The sequence below is a fragment of the Pholis gunnellus genome (assembly GCF_910591455.1).
Source record: "Pholis gunnellus genome assembly, chromosome: 20".
NCBI classification, from domain to species: Eukaryota; Metazoa; Chordata; class Actinopteri; order Perciformes; family Pholidae; genus Pholis; species Pholis gunnellus.
In genome coordinates, this window is record NC_136547.1 from 12850170 (window position 1) to 12871954 (window position 21785).

The following is a 21785-nucleotide window of genomic DNA, read 5'->3' on the forward strand; positions in this document are numbered from 1 at the left end:
TTCTAGGCCAGAGCCGAGTGCTTACCCATCACTGACCAGAAATCTTAACATCATTTATGGCTGTTGGGGTGTATTTCTGTTTAGCTTCTATGTGCACAGACACAACTATGTTTTATATGTGTGTGTGTTTCTTCTTCTGAGAAGCAAAAGAAAGAAATGGAAGCAGAGACAGAGGTGAGATCGTTTCTCCTTCTCTGCTCTCTGAGAATGCAGACTGTTCTTTCTGCTGTCCGTCCCCCGTGTGAGGGCCCCCCCCTGAACGGATGACGTGGCTTACTTGCATTACAATTTCCCACCACGGCCATCACACAAGTGACCTGCCTTTTTGTGTAAATGCATTCTCTCTCTGTTTGGTCACAACTCTGTATTCATTGTGTGCCCCTTTTAACGCTGTACGTGCAGTATCAGTAGATGCATTGTGTGCGTAAACCTGTTCAGCAACCACACCTTGAAGATAAATCAAGACTTTTAACCAGCCTGAAGAGGAATGATAGTGAAGATTAGATCAGCGACAGCAGAGCCCTCTCCCGCTGAGAGTTTTGCATCAACCTTGAGTCCCATATGGGTGGGATTATTATGCTTCACCTTCCCATAGAGCATCTCTACTCTGCTGTGTTTTGCATGCCTTTCAATATTTTATACATTCATTTTTACAGAAAAAAAAAAAAAAGATTAGGCAATTCCCTCGATGTAGCAGATGGGGAATGGATTACATTGTGAAATATTCAGTAACATGCATTGTCTACATTATGCCAGGTTGTGGAATTACTACAAATGTTGAATATTGTAATATTGAGTGAGAGGCGCGAGAGAGAAAGTTCACGTAATTTGAGTTAAATGCAAGTTGCTGCTGCAAAATGCTCTTGACCCGTTGTGTAGTGCAAGGTGTTGAAACTCAATCATTTAAGGTGGCCAACATGTGCACTGGGAGCAACGTTTCGAAATGAACTTTTATTATGGGAAAAGATCCGGCAGTGCTGCTTTTGTTTGGACAACATTTCACCGGAGTAAATGTGGCTCCTTTTTGTTAAAGGAATAGTTCAACGTTTTGGGAAGTACACACATTCACTGTCCTGCAGAGAGTGAGAGGAGAAGACCGACACCACACTCACGTCTGTACGGTGAATGTGACACTGGTTAGCTTAGCTTAGCAGCTAGAAACTCACTGTTAGCTAGAGAAAAAAACAAACTTTGCTTTTGTCACTGTCTGGTCTTGCCCATGACTTAACTGATGGCTGTTTGGTTGCAGTCATTTAAGCCCTATTTCTGTCAGTGTAAAAAAAAAAAAAACGTATCAGGTTGTTGCGCTATAGAGCGTTCTCTCGCTTTTGTCTCAGAGGCCATTTTTTCAAGCAGGATTTCCTTCCTTCCTGGCCCTCCCCGCCTTTACATTGTGCTGCACGTTTCCTGCTTCGGGCACGCACGCACTCGCACACTTCCCCCACTGTTTCCACTGGGCGAGGGAAAAGGAGAGTTTTGCCACAGATGCCCACTTGGGCGACGGGAGGCTTTCGTTGCACAGGCGATGGGGCCGCGAGGACGCGTTGGATTTAGCGTCAGGAGGAGGCAGGAGGTGGTGCTTTCCTGCTGCCAAAGAGGAGAAGGCGGCCTTTGATTTGGCCAGTGCCAGCTGCCCGGTCACGTGGCGCTTCCGTGCAACAAGTAGAAGAGTGGCGGGGACTACGGTTGACACTTGTCAGGACATTCATGGAGTTGAAGGGGTCATCATCACAAGGGGGGGCCTGTGTTTTAGCTGGCGTGCTCTGTCGCAGGGAACACACACACACAGACACGCACACGCACGGACACGCACACTTGCTCCGATCAGTATGCCTGCAGTGTCCGCTTAGCACCCTCCATCCTTCTTCAGCTTTTCCACGATTCTGCAGACACTGATCAAGATGACAATATGTTTACAAATGAATGAAATGCTAGTCTGCTGCTTGTCGGATTACGGTTATATTGTTTTGCAAAAGAATTTACCAACCGTGTGGTTTGGCATCGTGGATTTTCCCACAAACACAAGTGCAGCTGTCTCTACATTTTCAAATCTGACTTCAAACAATGTTGATGAATTGTCCCCAGAATAGGTTTCGACATGTTTGCACGCTCCCTCTGTGATTTAAACTCACACTTTCCATGCAATTCATGCCTCTGTCATCCAGCATTTCTGGGCTCTGAATCCATAAACACCCAGAGCTGCCCAGCCAGACGTGATGGCAAATTCCATTTCACTAAATAATTGAATTAACCTTTCAAAGCATGCCATAGACATCCTTTTAGGTCGGTCTGTCTTCTTTCTTTCTCTTTCCATTTTATTTTCAGCCCCTGACCTGAAACAAGTTGTCCCTAGACAGTGAGTAAGCTTCCACTTCCCACTTTTAAGTCGTAAGCTGGCCTTTAACATTCTTTCGAGTCTAAAGTCTCAACATGTGTACAGTCGATTTAGTTTCACACGTAAAGGGATGACTTGATATCTGAAGAATAGCCTTGAATGTGAGGTCTAAAGTCTGGCGTCCATCAGACCCTCAAAGCTGCCTCCATGATAAGCTTTGAGGAGAAAGTTTGGGGTGTTGTTGAGTAGTAGTAATACATTTTCTTTGGCCACTTTGGGGTAGCAGTTACCAATGAAACTTATAATCGTAAATTAAATTGCTGACCATAAAATGTACTCAATTACAATAAAAGGAGTTAATATACCTTTTATTGCAAATTTCCCCCGCTGTGGGACAAATAAAGGATTATCTGATCTCTTATTTGAGTGGTTTCTGTTGTGATGCAGCCATGTCGGCGTGGTGCCTCCTGCTCCGTCCATTCACAGACAAAAAGAAGGCACGGTGAGCCGAACCCTGGCGGGACGGGCGTATTTGTACGGGTGGGCATTGCTCTGAACAGTTGTGCTTGGGGGAGAGGGAGAGTGTGGAGAAACTGGCACAAGGCAGTTGTTCAATTCTCTATTGACAGTGTCCGGTCCTAAGTGTGAGAGAGGCTGACTCTGCAGCTTTTACTTTTTATCCTGCCAGTCCCGCTGAGACGGATGGACGATTTGGTGGCCTGCAGCGCCAATCAAATGAACAATCTGAAGGTGTGACAGTCATGCTCGGGAGTGCGCCGCAGATTGATTCTGCTGAGTCATCTTGCTCGTCAACACAGGCTGCTCTGGTGTGTGGCTCGGATGGGACGTGCCGTCTATCGGTTGATGATGGTTTTGCCCGGCTGCACATGGAGATTGGAGAAGCATGGCAGGTCTCTAGAGAATAACTCATCTTCTAGAGGCTGGTCTCACTGCTTCATACCCAATTTCAGTCAAGTCAAAAGATCGTCCTAATATGCGACAGATTCCCACACATTTATAGTGCCGTGAGGGGTGAAATTGAACAGACCCCACAGCCTGTCGGGTATTCAGTTAAACGGACGTGACCTCAAGCATCGTTTTATGCTTGTGTTCATTTCAAAGTCGCTCACCAGGAGTCAGGCGGAGACATTGGACACAGACATATTCATTAGATAAAATGCTTCAGGGACACTGGAAGGACAAGAATAACATGAAAGAGAAGAAGCTTTATACACAAAGCAGTAGTGAGTTATGGAGATGCCTCAAATCAAATTGTTGGTCTTCACTTTTCTTTCACAAGACAGATTTTTCCCTGCATTTTCCACAAAATGATAAACTTTCAAATAATAATCACATTTCTGTCACGTGGTGCTCATACAGGCTTCCCGAAGACAAATGAGCTTTTGTTCCCTTGAAGAACCTGTAAAATGAATTCACACCACGTTCCCCGTTGTTAATTAAAACCAGAGAGCCTGCATTGAGCTGTGCAGATGAGCCCTAATAGCCACTCCCAAGATAGACAAATTAACATTCCCCGCTACATTAAGAGTGTCTGTTTCCTGTATACATTCCCGGTGGAGAGAAACGGACCTGTCTGGGAAAACCAGCCAGAGGAGTAATGAGACGGGTAGCTCGGGATGACTCCTTTAGGTGTCATCAGGACCTGTTGAAGACAGGAGGGGCCTGGCTTATGGGAGGGAATCACTACAAAGAGCCTTTTCTTTCTTTTCGGATGTTCCCTTGTGTGCTCTCAGCATCGGAGACTGCATGGCTCTTGTCTCTGGTCAGGACTTTTTGGCGAAAATTCAGTTTTTGCTTGCCAGGAATTTGGTGTGTGTGTGTGTGTGTGTGTGTGCGTGTGTGTGAGAGAGAGGCTGGGAGATTTAACCCTGTGTAGTTGAACTCTGGTTTAAAAGCACTTCATCTGTGCAGGAAGAAGGCCAAACAAGGCTCTCTTTTTTTTTGTTCTTGCCTTTGTACTTCCTCTCTATCTGTTTTTATGTCTGCTCTCTCATTTTCTAACCAACACACACACACACACACACACACAGACACACACAGACACACACACACACACACACAGGGGATCCAGAGACTCCGGTGTTTCTAGAGCTTTGCCTGAGGGTGCAGAGCTGCTTGCTCACCTGTTACATGCTGTCCATTAACCGTTATCATCACGGTTTGTTACGATTTAGTCTGCCATCCCAGGGGACAGATGTATGTGTATGGCAGTGAAGCACACATACTGTATACCCCCCAAAAAGACTGTAACGTTAATGAGCATACCTTCACAGTCTAGTGATTCACTACAGTGGGCTTTTTTGGGGGGGGGGGGGGAGCTGTTGTTTGTGTCTCCATCTCTGGGGTCGAGTGGTCATCTTTGTCTCATCTTTTATTTGTTATAGGATTTAAAATATACTCCTGTACATGTGTGTTGTAATATTCCTGCACATTTAATCTGTTTCACACTACTACATTGTAATCACGGTGGATAAACAGGATGTTTCTGTGTGTGTGTGTGTCTGTTTGTCAGCTCTCCAATCAGGACAACAAAGCCCATCAGTGAATCACCAGCAGACAAAAGAGACAGTTTGTCCAATAGACTCTCAGAAAGGCCTTTTCATTCTTCCAGAGTTTTACTGGTGTCCAGTGCCAATGAACTCCGATTGGAGCTGTTTGAGTTGCTTGCAACGGATCCGACATCTACGCAAAAGCTATTGAACTTTTGGAGCAGAAGAAGAAGTTGTAACATTGTTTTGCTCTTTTTAATATTGCTGCTTCAGTACTTTTAATTTCAAGGAGAGCATTGTGTTCGAGGGACCACAGGGACCTGAAATGGTTGTTTTGCATGTAATTCATCAAACAGGCCCCTTGTTCCTGCCTACTCCTCCAATAGTTTTAACTTGAATGCATTAGCAGATGTTTGAGGCTAGCGCTGTGCTTGATTCAAAACTAATTCCTGCATGGGAGCAGCTAGATAGCTTTTTTTTTATTTTAGCAAAGCAATTTGCTGCATCATTTTGCTCTTTTGGATCTGTTTAGTGCTCTTTTCCTCTCTGGGTTGGATTTGTATTCCCATCACAGCCCACTCCGCTGGCTGTGGAAGGTGATGGATGACACACTTTTTTCTCCCCTCGCACTTTTCTCCATTCTCTCTTCCACTCACTTCACATTCACGCTCGCATTTCTTTTATTTAACTCAAGCGCACGCTCTGGTTCGGCAACTACACCGTACACACACACTTTATTTTGAAGAGCAAGAATGTCCATCATTGTCTCTCTTGTTATGTCGTTGATGGTTTACGTGTTTTTTAGGAAGCCAGTGAGCTGTTTTTGCCAAACTCCTCTGGTGTGATTCACATGTTTCATTGACACAGAGATCAACATATACAGTAGGAATGGCAAGCCTTCCGCTGATTGTATCTTTCCAATCTCGGGGGGGGGGGGGGGGGGACATTGCATAATGTCCATCTGTCGGGAAACATTACCTCCTGCAAGTCTCTGCATTTCCTTTCCTTTATGACACCACATTCCAGGTGTAATTTCAACTACCCGGAGCGAAAAAAAAACATACGTTAGCAAACTGCAGTTATTGAGCGAGCTGTCTCTCAAAGATTGAGGCGGTTTTCCACTCTGTCCAGAGTGGGTGATGGAAAGGTGGCCTGCAGGTGAACCTGATTCCAGCTTCAGTGTGAAAGTCAGGTTGCTATCACGTGGCAGCTTTACTGCGTCAGACTGTACGGCCATGATTTCCACTTCGGCGGCTTTGTCGCCTACAGCATGTGAGCTTGTGTTGATTGATGGCCGGTGGGGCCACACGCAGTGATTGGACCAATCTATTCATCACACCCATCATGCTCTGTGGAATAATGAAAACTGTAATGGGGTTTTAATGCGTCGTCCCCCCTCAGCCATTAGAGTGACAATCCAGGTGATTATACCTGGGCCCCAGGGAACTAAATGACTTTCTGACAGTTTTTTTCCCCCTTGTTGAATGCTGTTGATACATGATTACGGATATAAAATGCACGTACTGTATGTACAACAAGTAGAAAGGAAAATGTCTGAGGCAGAAAAGAACAGCCGCTGCTTAATTCCCTTCCTGAAATAGAAATGTGAAATGAGTGTTGTGTGTGTGTGTTTGTGTTTGTTAGGATGAGTGGATGCCATTTCGGAGACGAGTCTAACTTTCCTAGAATGGCCAATGGAAAGAACACTGTAAGAAAATCCCTGCCGTTGTCCAACTCTTTTATTCTCTTTGTCTTCTGAGCTCAAGACTTTACATCATCATTTTTTCCGAGTATCTTAAAGATTTTGCCAATGATAAAAAAAAATCAATAAAAAAAAAATCAATATCTAAACCTCAAAGAATATTCTTAGAAGAGAAAACTATGACTTGTCGTTCAGTGTTTTCTGCTCGGGTCATAATGTCTGGTCACGGAAAGCGTGACATGGATCTCCTGTTGAGCGTTAAATGCAATGAGGTCTGCTGGTGATTCAGCGGTTGCCGGTGCCCAGGCATGGTGGATTCCTGCTAGAAAGCACATCCAGTCCTCCGGAACAAAATGTGTCCCTCCTAAAATCTATTAGTCATGACTAAGTATTAGGACAGAGCAACCGTGGTTGACCAAAGTGGAAATGTCTTGGTTCATCAAAAGTTCTTCAGCTGCTGTAAAATGCATCCCTTTAATTTGATTAGTTTTTAATTGCCATCATAGACTCTCTTGCAGCTTTAAAAACCAAGAAACCGTTGCGCTGTTCTTCGACGCAATCAAGAAACAAACCCTGGACGTTCTCCACTGACACTGAGTTACAATACAAGGCTTTGGAAAATGAGCCGTGCGTTAATGTAGTGCAGCTCTGTCAGGTGCTATACAAACTGGGAAACGGGGCTTATATTCACTGTCACCCTGGGTACTGTTACTGTGTCCATAAATCCAATCAGTCAGTCAGCTCCCCATTCTCCGCCCGTGGAGCTTTTCCAGGATCAGTCTCTTAACGACATCAACAAGGCAGTCTTGGCTGTCTCCTCGGAGGAGACATGTTAAGTCTCCACAAATCAAATCCAGTCTGAACCGTCCACAGTTCTAGAAATAACACCAACAGTGTCTCTAATTAATTGGTCCGACTTTTTTTTCGTGGCCGAGTGTGTTTTCTGTGTTTGGCGTACTCGTCTTGAAAACTACATGAAAGATCTTTTCAATTTCTGTGCAGCAAAAAGCTTATCTTCTGGGTGATGACACCATTTATTATCTCCATCCAATCAGACTTAGAGTCCCTGCACTCCATTATGACATGTCTTTTTTTCTTTTTCTTGTGTTTACTTCTGATAAGCATCTGCAGCGTGCACTCCTTAATGTTTTGCTGCAGAGCCCCCCCCCCCCCCGTATCTGTAGAAATGCTGTATAATTAGTGCTTTGCAGATATAGTAATTATCTCCTGTTGAATAGACTCTTCATTATTAAAACTGAAGTGATAGACTCCCTAATGAGCCCGTGTTTGATGTCACGCATCAGCGAGAGGAAGCTGGTTCAGATGCAAATGAGCACTACTCTTGCTTCGCTAAGGTCCTGTAATGTAAGCACTGTCATGACTGTCGAAGTCTGCTCCGTGTTTGTACATATTAGACTTGCTAATCAGATGCTAATGCTTGTGAGTGGCAGAGTTGCGAGGCAAGGCAGCTACGGAATGGTAATCAGCGCCGGGTTGGCCTCCAACAAAGAGGCTGATTATTTGAGCTCCCTTTTTTTTTTTTTTTTCCCCAAACACAAGCCCGGATTCAAACACTTATACAGTTACTTTTGAAGTGTTGCTTGACGTCGATACAATGTGATTACGATGGTTTCTGTAATTACAAATTTGTCGTCTTTTTTCCAAACAGGACGCAGGCTCTGTAATTAGCTAGAAATGGAGATTTTACCACGGGATTTAGCGCAACCACCCTTTCCCCTCTGTCCCAACCACTCGCTTAGATCTGGCTGTCAATGAATAATTCTTGGCTTGTCTGCTCATTAAAGTAAGCTGTTTACATGCTTTGTGGTTGCGTTATGTGAGCCCGCTCAGGTCAGGCTGCCTGCTGTGTGGCGGCACTGGACGACAGATGGCATTATGGCCCTCGGTGGGGCGGTAAAGGGACGCCCGTGGTTAGGGTCAACTGCAAAGACAGATGTAACTTCTGACTGCACTCACGGTGACTGTATGCCTCACACTGCCGTTCTGCTTGGTCGTGTGTTTATGGAGCGGCTGATGGTTCGTGTCATGCTGTAGCATGAAATGAGGATTTTGTGGGGTTGAAGTGTTTTTCTGCGTCAGAATATGTTGTATTGTTGCACTGTCTCTGTGCCTATTATGCTGTCTGTCGTGTTGTCGTGGTTTTGTGCCAGGATTGGTGTGATCAGTGCCATTGAATAAGTCAGAATTTGGGTTTTGACAGCCCTGTTGCATTCCCTGTGAGCTCTGTTTTTCCTAAATGCTGTGGCACACAGTTAGAGTCAAACACTTCAAGTGTAATCTCTACGTTTTCTTTCATTTGGTTAATTCATCTTCAAGTGTCATGGCTCTTTTCACAGTGTAGTAGCAGACGGCTTTGGCGAACTCCCAGTACACACTTTATTCTACTTAGAGATCTCATCTCTGCTTTTATCTTGCTTGAGTTACTGACCTTTATGCCATTTGGAGGATAAATATAGTTATTAGTGTGACATGGGAAATGAAAACAAAGTGTCGGTAAAACAAAACCCAAACCACACAAGAGTTTTCGTGATGTTCGTGCCAAGGACATTTCTTTGCTGCTGCTTGACTTGCTCTCGTTCAAATTTGACAGAAATATGAACATGGGGGACGTTGTTGTTGGTGCTCGACATCCAGTTTGATTAGACTAGAATTCGGAGCGATTGAATTAGATTTTTAAGCCTTGCTTTGGATTTCATCATAGCTTCCCCCCCCCCGAAGTGAAGTGCATTACAGGCATCAATCAAAATCAAAGTGTGGTGCAGCCAATTCTTTTCCCCCTGATCTTTCCACTGAAGATGGATTCCTCTCTGCCAAACTGTATTCCAAGCGCTAAAGATAAAGATTCATGTCTGGTACCTGTTGATGGATGTCTTCTTTTCTAAAAGCTCTCCCTCGGGCGGGGTTGAGAAAATGACTAATTCCTCCGTAGTCACATTTTAAGAGTACATTCGAAGCACACCTTAATTCGCCATTCTCAGAAAGTGCCCTGAAGCATTAAATGGGTTGTGCGGTGAAGCAGCCTGGGAACCAGCATCCTCAGGGACCGAAGAAAGTAAGAGCACTTCCCATCCATCTCAATTCACACACTGTTTGGCCTCTCAGACTCCCATCCCCAGCCACTTTACATCGCCTTTTGAAATACCATGCGCTGCAATTACTATGTTTTTTTTTTCTTCTTCTTTCTCCAAGTGCAAAGATTGTGTTTCGTGTGTATCAGGTGTCCATTGTGCCAAGTTGCAGCTGCACACAAAGCATCAAATCTAGTCTTCTGTTTGTCTCGTTAAAGGTGCAAGAGATCAGACGCCAAAACGTAACTTAATCCATTTCAAAAGTGTTAACAGTTGCTTTCCCTTTTCTGCTCTGCTCCAGGTGTTTCTACATCGTCTCAACCAGTATGCGGCCACCAAAATTGACAAGAACATCACAGAGGAGACCGTTAAGGTGAGGGTCAATCTGTGAGGTATGGGACGGCATAATTAAGATTGACTTTTACACTGCACCCCTTTCTCATACAGTAACCCGATCCATGAAAAGACCGGAAATTACATTGGAAACTGAATAAAGCGAGTCCCTTGTTTGGGGTGCGCTTTCAACCTAAATTAGCCAAGTTCTGAATGGAGAAAGAAGTAGTGGGCGATCCAGGAAGCAGCTGTAAATATAATCTATTTATAAGCGATTCCGGCTGGAGGATAATAAAGGATGCTCTCTCACAGTGGGAGAGTGACTGTTTCAGTGAGCTTGCTTACTCTTGAAGGTAAAATACACATTCAGTGGATATTTACTGCATGTCCCGTGTTTAGGAATATGTCCATCCATGCTATGTTTTGTTTGGGAACAAGCTGTTTAGAGAGGGGTTTGGATAACGTGGGTCAGTGATGTCACCGAGCAGCTGAATGGCATCCGGTCCTTTTTGGAGAGAAATTGCATTGATGAAATTCGCCTGCTAGATTTTTTTTTTGCTGTCCTTAGCGTCACTAAGGGGTATTTTTGCCTCACCCATAAAAGGCTTCTCCGGTTTCCATGCCTTGGTTTTGTTTCACTAGCTTCATCCTCCATCCAGAGTCAGCATTGTTTTGTCCTTTAACATCACCATAAAAAGGACATAAAAGGGGGCAGAAGTCAACACCACATGAAGGAAACATACAACAGATCTTAAAAAATGTGCTCCTTTTAAAAAACAAAAAAAATTGAAAATCTAATAATAATAATGTTTGAAATCCCAATATCAAAGACATCTAAAGCTAAGATGCCCATTTCAAAGAGACCTCAGTCTTTATTGTGTGGCCTCAGAAATTCGCCCCACATGGCCACGAAAAAAGAAATACACTCCAAAGTATTGATTCGGGCCATCTTAAGCACACCACTGGAGGAAAGAAACAGCTGGCAAGTACACTAAAAACACACATCATATGACCTTTTTCTCTCTCAGGTTTTATTCTCCAACATCGAGGAGATCCTGGCCGTTCACAAAGACTTTCTCTCCATGGTGGAAGAGCTGCTGCAGCCTGACCCTCATGCTCACCATGAAATCGGGCGCTGCTTCTTGCACTTTGTAAGTAACACATGCGACCTCCATTACTTAATGCTTCCTCTATTGCAGGCTGAGAGTTACCTTGCCATCTTTAATCATCATTTTCCCATCTTGTCCAAGCTCTTACAGTTCAGTACAGTGTAAGCTCTGTTTGCAGTTTATTCATCTAAAGAACTTCTCTCCTGCTTTACTATCAGAGCTCCAATGCAGCTATGCCTCTTGAGTACTGCTGAAAATGATAAGACACACCACATGTTGTCGATTCATCTTTCTGGATTACCCATGATGAGAGATTGCACATGTGCGATATGCTTGATACGGTTCTGATATACTGCTCACCCCTTGCTATATATCACATTTCTTTGATGCTGAGCCTGGAGGCACGCTGGCATATAATAGGTTTCAAAGTCTCATAAATCTTAGCATCCTTCTGTTGGGCTGAAGGCGACTCCTCTGCCAGTAGGGCGCTGATGAAACAGGTGAAAGAGAGAGAGAGAGAGAGAGATGACCTCATTGAGAAAATGGGATGTAATTCACGGCATAACTGAAAGCTCATGACCATAATTCAGTCATGAGTGACCATGTGAGTCCATTGAGATAAGACATTTTCTTTCTATTATTATGCAGTTTTTATGCAGTTTTTTTTTCCCTCCTCAAAAATGACTTTCTCAGTAGTGACATGTTGATGCTCTAAAAGTTCCAGGAAAGAATTACCCAATCTAACTTTACTACAGAAACACAAATAGGTAAGTGAGCCAGCTGGACAATGGGCCGCTCGAATCAAAATCCCTCAGGCCTGCAAAATTGGTTCTCGCTGACTTAAGACTCCACTGGACGACAGTAAAATCAGTTCCCAGGGCCAAAACATTACATATTTTGGAGGTTTGTTAACTGAAACTATTAGAAAACATGATTCAACAAGAAGAGCATACTCTACGGGTAATGAAAACGATTTGTATTTGCAAGTTGTTGTTGTGAACACAGCTACGTCTCCTCACAACAGCAGCTTTGTCTTCTGAGGCAGAGCCGCATGGCTGAAGACCGTGTACTATTTTTGCAGCTCTGTGGTGACTTTGTAGTGAGTGATTTAAAGGCTGTGCGGTCTGGTCCCACTGTTGCCTCTCAAAGACAATGGAGTATGAATGTCATGCGAACGACTGCGGTGGAAAGTTCTCGGCAATATGGCTGCAAGGCAGATGGATACGATTGGAACCCCCACACACTTCACACATGATGTACATTATTTATTTCATGACGGAGAGGAGAGTATTGGGAAGAATTCTTACCTACAATGAGTCCTAGAATCCACATGTCTGCTCTGTGGTCTGTTTTTGCCTTGTTTTCTCTCATTGTTTTTAGTTTTACTGTCTTCTGTGTCGCCCTATCTGGGTTAAATCTTTTTCCCATTTTCTGCTCGACTCTGTCGCCCCTTTTTCTCTCCTTCTTTCTTCCTGTCTGCCACTTGTTCCTTTTACTCGCGCGTCCCTCTCACCTCGTCTTTCTCCGTCTCTTGCAGAGGAGTCGTTTCCAGATTTACGATGAATACGGTGGGAATCATGAGAAGGCCCAGAGGCTGCTGCTGGAGGTCAATAAGATCAGGAGCGTTCGGACATGTTTACTGGTGAGTAGTGTAAAGATGCAGAATACATGCAACCAATTAAAGTCTCAGAAGATCTGTGCTCGTGCACAAGTCAGAGTTACTATTTTCAATCCATGCTAACACACATTATAGTTATTAACTGGCAACATAAATCCATTGGAGTTTAACAGTTATCTTTTAGCTTACGTCTCCTATAGCTATACAGTTAAACATCCATATGATGTGTTCAATATTTAGGGTGATTCCAAAAATATAGTTGAGTTCTTAGCGCCGATATTGAAGTCCAAGAGGGGTCATGCGTGATCAAAACCTGCCCTTGAGAACAGCTCACATAGGAAAACACACCGCCTCAATCTCTTAGACATACAAACACATAGTCACCCACACATTGTTGACAGTGTAAAACCCTGTACTTAATGTTCCAGTGAGTCTGACAGCTGATGTGACTCTGCCCCTTGTGTGGGCGGACTCCCTCTCCCGACACTCAGAGAATTTCACTTCCACAGGGGAGCATCATGTTGCTAGAACAAAAGATGACCACATCCCCCCTGCCGGACGCAAACTGTGTGTGTGCTCGAGGTCAAAACATTCGCTGTTTTTCCTTTTTCATTGCCTTTCACAGCTCTTCACGTGATGCTGTTTAGTCTTTTGTACCCCTGTTCATACGGTTCACTTTTTACTCTTTGACTCGCTTTGACAGCGTGTAATGCTGGTCCTTCTCGCTCCTTACTCCTTTACACACTCGATACACACTTGTATCATAACACGCCATCGCCCCTTGTGTTTTAAGACTTCCATAAATATAGAGCACTTTGAAAAGAAAGTCTACAGCAGAGTTACACAACCAGAAGAACCACAGTGTGACCACAGGCTTTGGTGTATTGATTGGCCTGTTCTTTGGAGAAGTATATGACCATCTGGTTAAATTTTAATTGATGGAGTAAGAAATTAAACACACATATGCACACACTAAACACACCATCAAAGGGGCTGCCTGCAAGAGTTCTGTGTGTGATTTACTATTCATGAGTGCCTTTAATCTAGGAAGCCAGAGGAGGTAAAGCTATTAATTGACTTTGATTTAATGGCGCCTTTATAGCTTTGACCTGTTGGTGACCTAACCTTCCATATGGGCTATATGGGTCTTGTGTTACCTTCCAACCTACACTTAGCTATGGCCTAATATACCTCAGGTCACCTCCTCAGCCTTGCAGTGACCAGGGTGAGGATATCTGCTAACCTCCACTAAACCTTTGGCCAACTGGCGGCCATAAAGCCCGGTTTATTGTTTAAACTGTAATCCGACACCTCGTTGATATTTCAGGTGAGAGGGAGGTGAGAGTGAATATTAGGCAGTTGACCTCATAACCTGTATCCTACCACATGAAGGTAAGTAGTCCCATTGATCGACTGAAGGCAAAGATTATCTCTTAGTTTACGATCTAAATTTAGGGATGTCCATGTTGATCTGTGGGTCGGTCCACCACTTTTGTCCAGACATATTTGAACAACTGTTGGCTGACGTTCATAGTCCCCTGACGATGAATCCTACAGACTGTTGATGTTCCCCTGAATTTACCGTAGTGTCAGTTTGCCCTAGAGAGTGATTTATGACCAAAGAGCTGCAAAACCAATGACATTCCCATTAGCCTCAGCTGTACTTGTGCTAATTAGCAAACTTTATGCTAGCATGCTAAACTAAGATGGTGGTAGTGGTGATAAACAGTGACGAAAACACTGATGTTTAAACTGTACGTGACAACAAGTGACAACCACTTCGACACATTATTACCACTTCATGCATCTCCCTAGCTTGATGTTATAACATCTCACAAGTGAGTCAGCACGATGACCTTTCTGTTTACACCAACCTCACCAGGCGAAGACACTAACTTTCAAATGTGCTTGCCGAAACTGAAAACATGGTTGCCATTTTAGTCACCTTATATTTTTGAGTAATTAAGATACTATGCAGTTATATGACAGCATAATAAAAAGAATAAAAGCTTGAGTCTCACATACAGCTGGAGTCACATACGTTTTGCTGTGTGCTGTCCATATTTTTCATATGTTAAAAGGTGGTTGCCAATGATGGCAACCAAAGGCCAATAATTGCTCAAAAAACTATGAAATACTGCTGATGCTACTGATAAACCCATTTTCTATTTGTTTCCAAAGACCTTTATTCTTACACTCTGTCAAATTATTACATTTAATTCACTACGATTCCTAAAATCAAGAACAAATGTGGGTTTTCTTTACAATGAGCATTACGGCCTCACAGAGTCACAGAGCGGGTAGCTTTAGCTTTAGCCTTGTCAAACCTTCTCTCCTCTCCTGCAGAACTGCATGTTGCTGGGAGGCAGAAAAAACACAGAGGTCCCACTGGAGGGTTACCTGGTAGCTCCTATACAGAGGATCTGCAAGTACCCATTGCTGCTCAGAGTGAGTATGGTCTTGTGCACGCTAACCCTGTATTATAGGGATACCACACCCTTGTACCACCTCTGTAGTGCACCTTCTACTCCTCGTTTCACTCACCACCACCTAGTCATTAGTTAGGGCTGTCTCGTCCTGTTCACATCAACCTCTCCCTCGCTAATGAAACACCGGTCTCATATTCCGACACGTCTACTCTCTGCTTTAGTTCCCCAGCGCGGCCACATTGTAGAAACAACACAAGACCCATCATCACCTTCCCTACCCAGCTGTGCATTCGGACACTTTGACTGGGCTCATTCATAGGCGCACTCTCACTTGTTAGTTCTGAAATTTCCATTTCCCGACGTGAAACGTGGGCGAAATTAAATACACTTTCAAAGTCTGGTTTGAGTCTGTGATCTGAGCCGTCCCATCTCATTCGTCTTGTTATGAGCTATTAATTCACCCAGGCGTTCTCTAAACAGCCACCAGCGCGGGCACAGAGATGTAGTAGTAGTAATAATAAGGGGGTAATCTGATACTCTGCCATTTGAAGTCTTCCAGCTGCCAGGGCCTCCTGCTCTGAAATGACATAGATAGCCATCGCTGGCTGCAGATATATCCAGAACAGTGTAGGTATGCCCTATAGTAGCTGACATACTGAAAGACAGTGCTTAGACTATAGACCCGGAGATTGCCATTGCTTTTGCTAGACCGTGGCATACAGTAGGAGGGGCTTTTAACCACCTAACTCAGGAACTACTGGAAGGTAAGCACTTGTAAGGAGTGTGAAGGAAATTTAACATATTTTTCTTTCATTCTTTTCATGTGTAAATATGTTTTAACAGTTAGATTTGCCACAAATTAGATATTAAAATAATTTAGGTGCATTAATGGCACTGTGTGTCTCTCTATTATGATGTAACTAGTTTTTCATGTGAGACTTTCTGTGCTATTTGCATATGCAGGAGCTGCTGAAAAGGACCCCGAAGAAGCACAACGACTACGCCCTGGTGCAGGAGTCTCTGCAGGTGATGAAGGCTGTGTGCTCCAGCATCAACGAAGCCAAGAGACAGATGGAGAAGTTGGAGATTTTGGAGGAATGGCAGTACCATATCGAGGGCTGGGAGGTGGGCCTCAACCTAACTGTGTACACTGTGTTGAATGATTTAATCTCACCCAGTACATTAAATTGAAATGGCTGCACCGACTGTCTTGCTGTGTAGTCAGAGTTGGCTTGTAGGTTTTTCATTTATTAAAACACGGCTGAGCTCCCCCCCCCCCCCCCCCTTCAAAGCTCAAAGTCATGACATATTTAAAGCCACTTAGCCCTATGCCAGCAATGCAACAAGAATTCCAAGTGGCGTGACTTTTTAAGCTTTCTTGTTCTCTCTGGGAACAATGACTTGTTTTCACAATGGTCAAATTATTTTTCGCCTGGATGAGTCTGCAGTTAAAGCCGTCACGCTTAAGGGTCACCAATTCAATCATCGTCAGGTAGACGGAACTACTTGGTGTGGACGGTTGCCTTTAGATTAGTTTTCTTCCTGCGTGCTGGGATTCCTTAATAATAGGTCAGTTGTGCCTCGTGGTGGTTGGAAAGAGAAATCTGTGGTGAGGTTTCTGTGAATGTGTTGTTTTAGTATTAGCAGGGCATTTAGAAAGGCTTTCAGTGTGTTCTTTTTGCTTCATAGTAAAATACACTGCAGGAACAAAAATAGTTGGGCAATGTTTATGACAAAAACAGAAATCCAAGGACAATATATTCTTTGAGAAATACTCCAAAAATATAAACTACTAGGTGTACTGTATACATACAAAACACACACAAAGAGTTTAAAATCTTAAAAACAGTGTGATCAGAATGAGTCTGTGCGGTGCGGTGCACTCGACATGGTCCTGGTTGTAGCTACTCTGCGGTTTCCCCTCAGTACTTTTTTTTATCAATTGTAAACATTAGCTCACTCTGGAGCCGGATCCCCTGACTGCTGCACGCCAGGCTAAATGACACGGAACTAAGAAGAGCGGAGAGATGGCTGAGTGATGGATGCATCTTGCATTTCTGTGTGGGTGTAAGGAATGATGGAGGGATGAGGAGCGACTGTGAGAGCTGCTGTTTTTTCCATTCCTGCTCCTCCGCCCGGGCTGAGTGCTTGTTAGCGCTGACCTGCTCCGCAGCTGGCTGCCCTTGGGCCATCCTGGCAGGTTCACCTCGCGTGGGAGAGACAGGGCGATGGCCGGCAGTGGTCACTGCCAGCATTTGTCAGGGCGGTGATTACCGGTTGGTTTGTGTTGCAAGTGTCTGTGTTTTGTCACTGTGTACCACAGGAGTATGTTAACTTTAGAGCAGTGGGTAGTAGTTTCCAGTTGTGTTTCACTTCACGTTCTCTTCTCTTGTTTAAGTTTGATTAGAGTTCATAAAAGTTACTTGCGTTGTGGCGCTTGATTTGGCTTCTTTTGTTTAACAAAATTCATTAACATTCTCTCCAGCCAATTGAAAAATACCACTTAAGAGTTTAATGTATATTTTTCCACCACACTTTGTCCTTGATTACTGGAATATTCTGCTTTGTCCCTCCTAATTTGTTATCCATTTCTGCAGTTGTTTTGTCTGGCTGTAAAAATAGAGGGTTGACATTTAGATGAAACAGATGACTGAGGGTTTAAAGTGTTGCTTAAGTTTCTGAGTACACCCTCTGTGGAGCTTTGGCTTGGAACAAGAGTAGTGTTAAGAGTGATAGAAACGTGCTGCAGAGAAATAGAAAAATCTAAAGAAGGCTGCGACAAAAGAAATGGACAGAGGGTTCTGTTCAAAGCCCATGAAACACAAATGGGAAGTGTCAGTACTTCCATTTGGGAGATGCAGCTCTATAGTCTGGACTACTGTGATGTTTCAGTTGGCCCCTTCAAGTGACCAGGACAAGTTTTCCATGTTTGGTGTGCACACATTCACTGGCTGCAAATTAGTTTAACATCTGGTCATGAACTGGGGAGTTAAAAGGCTGCTGAAAGAGCGGGAGACTAAAAAAAAAAAAAAAAAAAAGTGTGGAGGAAGGAATGAAAGAGATGACCGGGGAATCAATGGGAGGGGAAGAGAGCGAGGGTTGATCGGCAGAAGGGGAAGGGAGGAGGATAAAAAGGGCGAGGAGCGAAAGAAGGAAAAAGCGGGATAAGTTTTGGCCCACTGATGTCTCCAGCAGGAGGAAATGCTTAGCACATTTTCCGGCTCTGTGCAGCATGGGAGTTATTTTTAGCTCAGAAGGGCCGATCAAACGTGGTGCATAAATTCCCAGAGCAGGCAAGGTAAGGGGAAAGACAGCACACTTTATCACTTGCAGCAGGAACCCCAACCAATGTGGTGACCAGGCGCGACAATGCAACACATGGTTCGACTGGACGGGATGTTATTCTATAGAAGCTATTAACGGCCGTGCATTTTAAAGTCCCACAGCAATCTGCTCCGAGGAAGCAGGGAGTGTTTTTACAGACCCCTAAGAGAGGGAACAGGAAAGGCTGGGCTTTGTAATCCCGCCTCCTGTTCAGTCACTATGTGTGAACATTGCATGGTGTATATAATTCATTTTTTAGAAACTTTCTCTTTCAGATAAAAGATTCACATTAGAATGATTTGCTTGTTTGAATACCTTGTTTTCTGCATTTTCTCTGCGCCAATCTATGTCCAAGCATCTGTTTCACTCTCTTTTTTTTCCTGTTTGACCTTTTGCCCACATGTCTGTTTGCAGGGCTCCAATATCACAGATACATGCACGGAGATGCTCATGCACGGCGTCCTCTTGAAGATTTCAGCTGGAAACATACAAGAGAGGATTTTCTTCCTGTTTGACAAGCTTCTGGTCTACTGCAAAAAGAAAAACAGGTGCCTTGACCCTCTTTTATTCATTATTCTACTGGCAAAATCCACAAATCAGAAGATGAATTTAAATTCCCATTACGGTGTGTATTTCTTTTTAGAGACAGAATAAAAATATAGTTTATGCTAATTTAAAATGTCCCTCCGTCTGTGTACTCCTACAACATTATAACTCTATAAATAATTCACAAGTTCCTTTACTTTGTTAAAGAAAAGAGAGCAGTGCACTGTGAGAAGCATTTTACTTTATTGTGAGGGAGTTGAAAGAAGTTGTGCAGTAGAGGAGACACGTGACAGAAGGATTTGGGATTCTTTTTTTTTAACTTGGGGAAATGGCGACATATGATTCGTCTAGGTGGGGATATTAACCACCATCTGTGGACTCTTTTTCTGGTAGTTTCTAAGGAAGTATACTAAACGATATGACATTTACTATGATCAGTGCAAGTTGAGTCAGGAAACTCCTGCTGATTGCTGACCATTGTTGTGCTTCTGCAGGCAGACACTGAGCTACAAATGCAGCTGCTAACAATAATGCTACATCCATTGTATGTGCTTTTTGGGCAGGCCTTGTTTACCACCAACCAAGTTGCCACCTGCTTTGATTTTGTTGTTGTACTGCATGTGCTGTATAAAGTGTCGTGTCTGCAGGGAGTGCATTAAAGTAGATCCATTCATGACTAAATAAAGAACACGCGAGAAAGAAAGTAAAAAGTTTGTTGCCCTGACCTTAAATTCAATAACTCATCTAAATTAGAGGCATTTTCCTGACTTAATGTGGTTAGTACACATAGACAAACGATGTGATGATTGTAATTAGCCTCTTGATTGAACTGTGAGTGATACTAATTACTCAGTATGCAATAACATGACACGATTTGTTTGCTTCTCTCCATCCCAGGCGTTTAAAAAACAGCAAGACGGCAACAGAGGGTCCTCGCTACCTGTTCAGAGGGAGAATCAACACGGAGGTGATGGAGGTGGAAAATGTGGATGATGGCACGGGTGAGTGGTCCTGTGAAAAGAAATGAGAACATTTATTTTGGACGAATAGCTAGATTTTCTCTGTCTTTCTGTCTTTTTTATCCTCATTTCATATTTCAGCATTGCTGCGGTTTAAAGATATGCCGTAATGACCCACACAGGAACCTTTACAACATGTGATTTTATACTTGGATTACCGATGGAAAAATACGATTTACCTATAAACAGTTTTTTAAGACATCTATAGTTACATTTGCTTGGGACTGTGCTGCTGCTGGTACTTGGTGAACTCGAGTGCTTGTGTCTCTTGGCCTCGCATAGCCACTGATTATCATTTATATTTGTAGAAGCCATCATTTCCTCTCGGACAGACCCAGATGGGCCATAATATTGGGTGCTTTTGGTGAGAGATGGATGGGTTTGGGTCCGGAGAGGGAGGATAAACACGCGGGGCAGGCGGCGGTGCGGTAACTCTTGGGTGTTCTGCACCACAGGCGGGAAATCTCAATCTGAAATCTAGGGCGACAGGAGTATTTTAGCTTGTATTCCTACGAAATGAAAGCACCCTGACTTTTTCCCAGGCACACACTTGCTGCCTGAGGTTGAAATACGCCCTCGAGGCATAACATATAAAGGACACCACACTGTAGATGCTTTTAGATGTGATTGTAATTGATGATTGTAATGGTTTGCTTTCTGTTATCAGAGGTCAGGCGGTGAAGCATTTGAAATGTTTCCTAAGAGATGGAAATAATAACTTACAGTCAAGAGTTCATGGCCATTTGCATAATTTTTTAACATTCTCACCGTTCATATTTGAGCGAACGTAGGAGGTGAATCACAAGTAGTCATCGTCTCTGTGGGACTATTCTGACCACTTAATACTCAATAATGGCGACGGATGGTTCTTCTTCTGATTGTGTGTACCCTCGTTTATCGTATTAAAGGAGAAGAGCGATAATCAATGAGGCACTCAATAGAGATGGTAGCGCCGGGACTGGAGCTGGGAGAAATGAGCCCACATTGAGTGTTTGCACTAAGATCGAGTACTTTACCCTCAATAGTTTTACGATGAATGTTTTTGGAAAATAGGTCGCACACTACTGTATAAGAAAGCATTATATGTCTTTCCCGTAGCCCTAGTGTTGCTATCACAATGCTATTTTTACTTTGTTTTCTCCGAAGCAAGTCACTGGAGTTGTGTTTCATGTTATTGCTGTGTTTTGAACCCGACTTCCCAAAAGCTGATTGATGGCCCTTCAAACATGTAAAACTACTCCGAGCCTAAATGAGTCCAAAAGTCCGATCCGCCCCTCGCAAGTCGGGGACTTTACAACAGGAGTGAAGCCAATCTCACGTCTGCGTTACAGCTGACTACCACAGCAGCGGGAACATAGTAAACAACGGCTGGAAGATCCACAACACGGCCAAGAACAAGTGGTTCGTCTGCATGGCCAAGACCCCGGAGGAGAAGCAGGAGTGGCTGGAGGCCATCATGAAAGAGAGGGAGCGGAGGAAAAGTAAGAAGGCGCTTGACTGTATCAGTATCAGGTGGGGGGGGGGGGGGGGGGGGGGGCTGGTCAGTTAGGGAAACTCATTTCCCCTTTTATTATTTTTTCTCCTTAACATCTGTCTTGAATCCAATAGCTGTGAATATATGCTGTATTTGGGTAATTGAATACAGAAAACTCTCATTTTCGGTATGTCTCGTACCCATTTTGAGATCGTGTACATGATAATCTCTTCATAGTGTCAGTCATTAAGGCCATTGCTAATTATCTTGTGAAATTAAGAGACATTAACCTAATTG

General features: G+C 43.7%; 1 protein-coding gene across 1 annotated transcript in view; it reads left to right on the forward strand.

Annotated features, from left to right (window-relative positions):
• Positions 1-21785, forward strand: part of prex2 (phosphatidylinositol-3,4,5-trisphosphate-dependent Rac exchange factor 2) — an 80513-nt gene that overhangs the window by 4646 nt on the left and 54082 nt on the right. The window contains exons 2-9 of the mRNA XM_079181284.1: positions 9938-10009; positions 10998-11120; positions 12616-12720; positions 15043-15144; positions 16089-16250; positions 18864-18997; positions 19893-19996; positions 21346-21495. Of these exons, the coding sequence (XP_079037410.1) occupies positions 9938-10009; positions 10998-11120; positions 12616-12720; positions 15043-15144; positions 16089-16250; positions 18864-18997; positions 19893-19996; positions 21346-21495 (952 nt within the window). The remainder of the gene's footprint in view (positions 1-9937; positions 10010-10997; positions 11121-12615; positions 12721-15042; positions 15145-16088; positions 16251-18863; positions 18998-19892; positions 19997-21345; positions 21496-21785) is intronic.